Source organism: Aspergillus costaricaensis (assembly GCF_003184835.1).
Source record: "Aspergillus costaricaensis CBS 115574 unplaced genomic scaffold BO79scaffold_52, whole genome shotgun sequence".
NCBI classification, from domain to species: Eukaryota; Fungi; Ascomycota; class Eurotiomycetes; order Eurotiales; family Aspergillaceae; genus Aspergillus; species Aspergillus costaricensis.
The window spans coordinates 37259-45553 of NW_020291852.1; the positions used below are offsets into that span (position 1 = coordinate 37259).

The 8295-nt window shown below is 27.1% G+C and overlaps 2 protein-coding genes across 2 annotated transcripts; one reads left to right on the forward strand and one right to left on the reverse strand.

The window, feature by feature from the left end:
• Positions 1-1509: 1509 nt before the first annotated feature.
• On the forward strand, positions 1510-2947 carry BO79DRAFT_233127 (uncharacterized protein; the record flags this gene model as incomplete). Its single annotated transcript, XM_025684270.1, has 2 exons — positions 1510-2871; positions 2933-2947. The coding sequence occupies 2 exons, from the start codon at positions 1510-1512 to the stop codon at positions 2945-2947; spliced, it is 1377 nt and encodes a 458-aa protein (XP_025534440.1).
• Positions 2948-3164: 217 nt separating this feature from the next.
• On the reverse strand, positions 3165-3518 carry BO79DRAFT_222385 (uncharacterized protein; the record flags this gene model as incomplete). The annotated part of the gene is made up of 2 exons (XM_025683557.1): positions 3165-3265; positions 3317-3518. The coding sequence occupies 2 exons, from the start codon at positions 3516-3518 to the stop codon at positions 3165-3167; spliced, it is 303 nt and encodes a 100-aa protein (XP_025534441.1).
• Between the last annotated feature and the right edge of the window lie 4777 nt (positions 3519-8295).

Sequence of the window (8295 nt, forward strand, 5' to 3'; positions counted from 1 at the left end):
GTTGGCGATTCCAGCTCTATGATGTGTGGATTAGCGTTGATCGTAATCAACGAAGTACCAAACTCGTATATTCAAGCGATTTCCCCACAGTCTTGTCAATGTGGTGACTGAAAGCAACGGAGGTTACGAGTAGGAGTGGCCGGTTTGGCGCTGAGCTCTGGGACCCATCTCCTTGCCAAATCATCAACGTTTGACGTCTGCACTTCGCATCGAAGATATGTTACCTGAAGCCTGCCCACAGAGATAACATTGGCTTTGGGCGTCACATGTCTCCCATTTCGCTGTAAGCATTGTTCAGACCCGAAGACTCCATTCGAATGTTGTAGTAACAGGGGATAAGAGGGAAACCGAAAAGGAGCCTGGCAAATAAAGCGCGAGGCGTCGAAGGAAGAAGCGAATCGACCAGAGATAGTATCAGGAGGCGAGCAGCAATAGATGATTGATTGTAACTGCGACGATTGGAAGCCATGCCAAACGTGAATTGCTGCTTGTAGGCACTAGTAAAGGGCCAAATAAACATGAAGGATACCAAATCTCTCGCAAGACCAGTCTGATAATCACATGATGATCATGCCCTGCGCTTTGTTTGTTCCAGGTACAACATAGTTAACAAGATGTAATATGGTATGAGTCATTCAATGGCTTTTGTGTAGAAGGTATCCGTCAAGAGAAGTCTTTGATGAAGATGACCTAGGGTCAGACAGTCTAGAGCACCCATAGTTATCTCCCTGTAATCATAGAATGAAGGAAGAATCCTTGCAGTGACAGTGTCATGGAAGTCACCGTAAAGTTGCATCTCTGAGGTAGATAGAGCGCATGAGTCTAAGTAACTCTGCAATTGCTTGGAGCTCCGTTCCAAACAAGACTTGTTGGGAGCAAACAATTACAGTCGCACGGAGTATACCGCTCTTCACCTGAGACTGGGAGTAGTATAATATTTGGATCTAGACCGAGTTGTTATTCCCGTTTGGTCCAGGTGCAACGCTGCTGTACATACCGTATTCTTATTACTTTGCTGCCAGTGCCTATGCCACTGCTGCTGCTGCTGCTGCTGTTGTTGTTCCAATCCCGACCGAGGCATTTTGGAGGGCTCTTCCCTGGTCAACCCACACCAATACCGTCATTCTGACGGCCATCACGACTTCTATCTTGGTATCCCCCCATCGTAACACTCTTGAAGAGATGATCTCTGCTATTCCTCGATACAATTTGCTTGAGATATCGTCCATATGGCCGACAACAAGGAAGATGCCTTCACGCGGTCGGGTACAGTCCCCTTGATCAAGGGCAGATGAAGCTATTCATCAGATATAAATATCCCCTCATTATCCAGACAATGAGTTGGAGATAGATGCAGAATCAACCGGTTTCTCATAGCCACCTGGTTCTACTTTCGGTTCCTCAGCCCCCTGCAAAAGATCATTCACAGATCTGCCTCTCACCAAAAACAACCTTCTCCTCCCTTCCAGCAACTACAACGCACTGCCATCCAGGCCCCTGCTTACAGCAATGGCTTCCATCATGAACGATGAGCATCAGCATCAGTCATCGACCAATGACCCAAGGGAAGTTGAGGAGAAGCTATGCCAGCTAATGAAGGACAATTTGCACACTACCGCAAACGATCCCACTGAAGCTGAGAAACAACCTCATCAGCCAGATTCCTCTCCTCCTCTCGACGGTCCTCCCACCGACTCGTCTTCGAGCCCCCACGACGACAACAAGACGAACGAAGAAGCGGATGAACCGAGAATCCAAGCAAAGGAGGCAACTGGGCTCAACAACGACCCGTCTCCAAGCCCCAACGATGACAAGAAGACGGACAAACGAGCAGATGGAGAAGCGGATGAATCGACAACCCCAGCAAAGAACGAAACCAAGCCCGCCGACGACGAGCTGTCCCAGTCATCGGAAGACGAGTCGAACTCCCCCGAACCAGACCCAAGCGAAACCAAAGCCGACAGACTGCGGCGCGAGCGACGGGCCGAGTTGGACGATTATATCAAACGGGATCGCAAGGATCTAATGCCGCGCCATATCTGGCAAATGGAGCAAGACTTCCAACGTACAGACTGGCAGGCTTGCGCTACAGATCCATCTTATCAGCCACCAGTAGGCACAGAACTGGAATTGAGCGAAGCCGAAGCTGAAGAGCTACAGCGCCAGGAACGAGAGTGGTGTAGGTCATATGAGGAGAACATGAAATGTGAAGATTTTTGCGGGATACCAGACGAGGAATGGTTGGCCGATCTGAAAGCAGAGCAGACAAGTAAAAATGAAGCGGCGGACGAATCGACAACCCCAGCAAAGGAAGAAACCAAGCCCTACGACCAGATGCCTCAGCCATCAGGAAATGAGCCGAATACCCAGCTTTGTCCAAGCGAGACCAAAGCTGACAGAATGCGACGTCAGCGCCGGGCCCAGTTGGATGATGAGATCAACATCAATCGCAAGCATTTATTGCCCCGTCTTGTCTGGCAAATGGAACAAGACTTCCGACTTACAGACTGGCAGGCTTACGCTACAGATCCATCTTATCGGCCACCGCTTGCTACACGACTGGAACTGAGCGAGTCTGAAGCTGAAGAGCTGCGGCGCCAGGAACGGGTATTCTGGGAGCAAAAAGACTTGCCATATGACAGAAACTCAAGGATTATGCCACTGGAATATGAGGGAATTATACCCGATGACGATTGGTTTTACGATCTAAAGGCCGAGCCAATGAGTAGAGAGGAAGAGCGACGCTACTATGAGCAAAAGTCCCGTACGAAGATAAGTGAGGGTTATGAGGATGATCGGAATATTACAGCGGTCGCTCCAAACGAAGCCGAAAACAGCCTTGCTAGCGACCAGATTAGAACCGATTCTTTGGTGCCTTTCTTTGACCTCTTTCTTGGGGATATTTTCCAGTGCTACGACTGTTGACTACCAGCGAAATGGTCATTGAGATCAGTCGTGGTCCGGTTTTCTCTAGCTACCTGGACCAAGGATTGCCCCTTCCCGCAATCCCTCATAAATAAGTCGTTCGTTCGGTTCATCAATATAACTCATTCTTTTCAGTTGCACCATCTAGAAATAAGAAGCATAATATTCAAAATCAAACTCCTCCAAAGTGCCAAATTCCCATCACCTTAATAGTCGCCCAAAAAAAAGCATCGAAATTTTCAAAAAAAGACCATGGCTTTGAATTCAATACTCTGTCGTGGAGCACCACTTCCATCTAAGCGGAACGAGGCATGTGGGACACCTTTGTCGAAAACCATTACTATATTAGCCACAGCTATTGAATCATGTGAGACAAATGACGCTGGCATACCTGGTTTATTATCGAATCTGTTACCCCCTTGATAGAAGATCCAAGCCTCAGACGGCTGTTGGTTGCTTTTATAATACCACTTTTGGGAGTTGTTTTGTTGCAAATCGCAGTTCTGGCCGGGGATGTTATCACTGTGATATATCACAGGAAGTACATCATCCGGCTCCACGGAACTCGGTTCGCAAAAGGCTAAAGGATACATAGTAGGCCGCTGGTGGAAGTTACCGGGAGTTGTGGCCAGTTATATAACAGTTCCCAATGATTACTGACTAAGATAAATTATAAATATTCTATTATACTGTACATAATAATTATACTAGTATTTATATATTACTTTAAAACTATATTCAAGAAAACAACAAGAGATTAACTATTTAAAATTTATTTTAAAATTATTTATTACTATTAAAAGCCTATTACTTTTCTATCTCTAATCTATTTATAAAGAATTATATTATTATTATTTTTTTATATTAACTAAATTTTCTACAGGTTATTCACTGTTATTTTATTATTAATTTATTATTATTTTATTCTTTTCTTATATATATTATATCTTTTTCTTTTTTTATTTTTTTATTTTTTTTTTATATTATTTTTTTATTTTTTCTCTTCTTCTTTCTCTTATTTATTTTATTTTTTTTTTATTTTTTTTATTTCTATCTTTCTTTTCTTATATTAAAATAAAATAGTTAAAGCAGTAATAAATTAAACTAGAAATAAACTAAAAAACTTTTATAGATAATATAAGAAAACAGTACTAATATAAAAAAAATAAATAATAAAAATAATATAAAATTCTTCTTAATAAATAATAATATAGTAGAAATAATTATAATAAAAATAATTATAATACAGAAATTAACTAAGAAAAATAAAAAAAAATTATAAAAATTATTAAAACTTAATTTTAAAAATAACTAGAGAGACTGGTTATTATTTAATTTAATTAAATTTTATTAATTTAAATTTTAAGATTATATAATAAAAAATTTAATTAATAATTAAAAATAGAAAACTAGACTTATCCAGATCTAAAAACTTATAATTAAAAAAAAATATAAAATATTATTAAATATAACTATTAATATATTAATAAAACAGAATAAAATCTTAATAAATATTTTATTTATTTTTTATATAATATAAGATCAGAAAACACGCAAAGACTAAAAAAAGTATTTTATTAAAAAAACTTTTCTAAAAATACTATAAATATAATAATATAAATTTTAAAAAATATTTTAATATAAATATATAGCTCATCACAGATTAATAAGTTAAGTAATAATAAAATTATTTTTAGGATAATTCTATTAGATAAAAATTTAAAAATATTTTATAAAAAACTTTTACAGTTAATTCTAATAATTAAAATAATAAAATTATAATTTATTAAAATATATAAAACTAAAGTATAGTAAATAATTAAAATAAAAATTAATTTTATAGCTAAAAATAAGTCAGATATAAAAAAAATTTTAAAACCAGTATTAAATAAAAAATTTTTATTATTATTATTTATTATTAATAATAAATCTCCAGATCTATTAAAAGTATAGTAATTATAAATCTTAATCTAGAAGTATAAGCTATTAAATAATTAATAAAAACTAATTTTTAAATATTAGTTAAAGATATTTAATTTTAAAAATCTATTTTAAATCTATATTTATATAAAAATTATTTTATAATTATTAAAATCTCAAACCATAGCTTAAGCAGAGAAAATAATTATAATTATTAAAAATATTAAAAATAGTAACAGTACTGAAATTATTGAAAATATTAAAATTAATAAAAATAATAAGATTATACCAAGAAAACTTAAATATATAAAAAAAAAAATAAATATTTTAAAAATATTTAATAATTATATATTTAAATTAAATATATACCAAGCTGCAGAGAATCTGTAATAATCTTTTAATAATAATATAAATTTAAATAATTTACTTATATAATTAATATTAAAAAATTATAAGAAAATCTTAATATATAAAAAATAGTTAAACATTTAAAAATATTAATTTAATAACTATAAAAAAACCTGCAGAAATCTATATATTAAAAATCTAGTAAATTTTTATATAAAAAAGATATTATATAATCAGGAACTGAAATTCTAGTAATCTATATATATTAATTATATTATTAAAATTATATAATTTAATTTATTATATAAAGTAATCATTACAAATATTATCAGTATTAGAAAGATCTAAAAAATTATTATATTTTTTTTATATATAAATATTTTTTTAGAAATATATAAAAGATTTTTACAGCTAATATAATATAATAATTAAATAAATTTAAATATAAATTTATTACAGCTGAGAAAGACAGGTTAGATTTTTTAAAAAATTATTTTATAATTATTATTATTTTATCTTATCTTATCAAGCAATAGATAAATAAAATTATATTAATAATTAAGAAATTTTAGATATTATTTTATTATAATAATATATATTACCAGACCAGAAACTATATTAAAAATAAGTTAATAAATAAATATAAAATCTTTAAAAACAAGCTGATAAATATATATATTATTATAATAATTTTTTATTAAATATAAAAAACCTACCACAGCCTCTAAATAATAAAAACTTAGTATATTAATAAAAAAAAATTATATAATTTAATTAATTTTTATATACTTACAGATTTCCCAGGCAATCTGAAGAGGTACTTTAAAATTATTATATTTAATAAAATTTATTTATTATATAATAAAAAATCAGATATTTTATTTATTTATATTTAATTATATACCAGATTCTGTGTCCTGTTAATAATTATACTTTTTTATAATAATATATATAATTTTCTAGAATATATAAGACTTCTTTTATTTTTAAATTTTAATATAAAAACAATATTTACTAGTAGTTATATATAATAAATTATAAATATTATTTCAGAAATACAGAATAATTAATTATTTTATAACTAGAAATTCATAATAAAATATATCTTTAATAAAAAAGTATAAGATACTAATACTATTTTATATTAATTAAAAAAATTATTTTAATATCTTATAATCTAGTATATATAAGACTTTATTTTATTAATTAAATTAAATAATAAGATCAGGACAGATATTTCTTCTATATTTAAGAAAATATTATATTTAAATTTTAAATTAGAAAAATTTATAATATACTAGATTTATAAAATCATAAATTACAGAAATATTTTTATTATTAATTAAAAAAAATTAAATTATATTTATTAATACATGAGCCGTCTTTATAAACTAATTCTAAATTTATTATAATTAAATTTTATTAATATTAAAAACAGCCTGTTTATTTTTATTATTATAAAATTATTTAATATTATCAGATAATATAAGTAAATAATTTATATATATCTAAATCTAAAAATAAAAACTATAGTAAAAAAGAATTTTATAAAAAACTTTTATATATAAATAAAAAAGTATTATTCTACTAACATCTTACTTAGTAATAATAATAATAATATATTATAATTTAATATAGAAAACCTGGAATAACTTCTATAGAATACTTTTAAAATATATATTATATTATTAATTATTTATGATCAGGTATTTCTCAAGAAAAAAAAAATCTTTTATTTAAATTTATTTTTCTAGAAAAAAAATATATATTTTTATTATATTTATTAAAACTGGCTTAGATCATACAGTTATTTATATTAAATTAATAATTAAAAAAAGATTTACTATTATTAAATTATTTATTAAAGACTTTAATAAATATATAATACTAATTATAAACTACTTAGTAAATTTAATTAATTTAAATTTATAAAATCTTTATTATAATCTATATTTATTTTCTTTAGCTATCTTAAAAGTTATAAAAAATTAGATTATAAATTAAATACTATATATAAATTAAATTTATATAATTTTTATATACAAGTATTATGTGCCTAAAATCTTTAATATTTATTTAATAAAAAAAAATATATAGAAAATCTTATTAAATTTTATTATAATAATATATATTAAACTAGCCCCCGCGCTAAATAATTTAAAAAAAAAAATTTTAATTAAAAAATAAATTATATAAAATAAAGAACTAGTAATACTAGATAAGAATAAAAAGTTTTAGAAAAATAATATTATAAATATTAAATTAATAATAGAACAGATAGTATATGAAATTATATATAATTTTATAAAAAATAACTAAAATCTTTATAATTCCTGACTATTAATTATCTTAATTTTATTAATAATAATATAAAATATTTAATAAAAAACTTTTATAAAACATACTATAAGTATGAAAATAATTATAAATTATTAATTATTTTAATATTATATTATATATTTCTAATCAAAATATACTAGTATAGAATATATACTATAAATATTATTTTATTTAAGTTTACTTTCTAAGTAAAACTAAATATAATTTTTATAAAATAAAAATAAAATTCTAGTTCTTAAAAATAATAATCTTTTAGTAATTGAAGAACTTATATATAAAATAATAAAAAATCTTAATAATAGTAATATAGTTAATATTATAAATATAGATAAATAGAATAATCTAGCTAATATTTACATAGATAATAATATTCTGAAATTTATTAAAAATATTATATATACTGATCTAGAGATAATTAGTATTAATATAAAATAATATCTTATTAATATAGATAATATAAAAAGAATATACATAAATATAAAAATAAAAATTTTTCTTATTAATAATCTTCACGAGGTATCTAGATAAATATATTAATAAATAAAAATTAAATATAATAAAATTAATAAATTAGTATACTTATTAATATAAATATAAATAATTTTAAAAGTCTCAGAGAACAGCTATTTATATTTATTAAAAATAAAATAAATATAAAAAAAAAAGTTATTAATATTAATCTTTTTATATCCCAGATTAAAAATATAGATATTAAAATTAGAAATACTATAATTAAACCAAGATTTAAAATATAATTTTAAT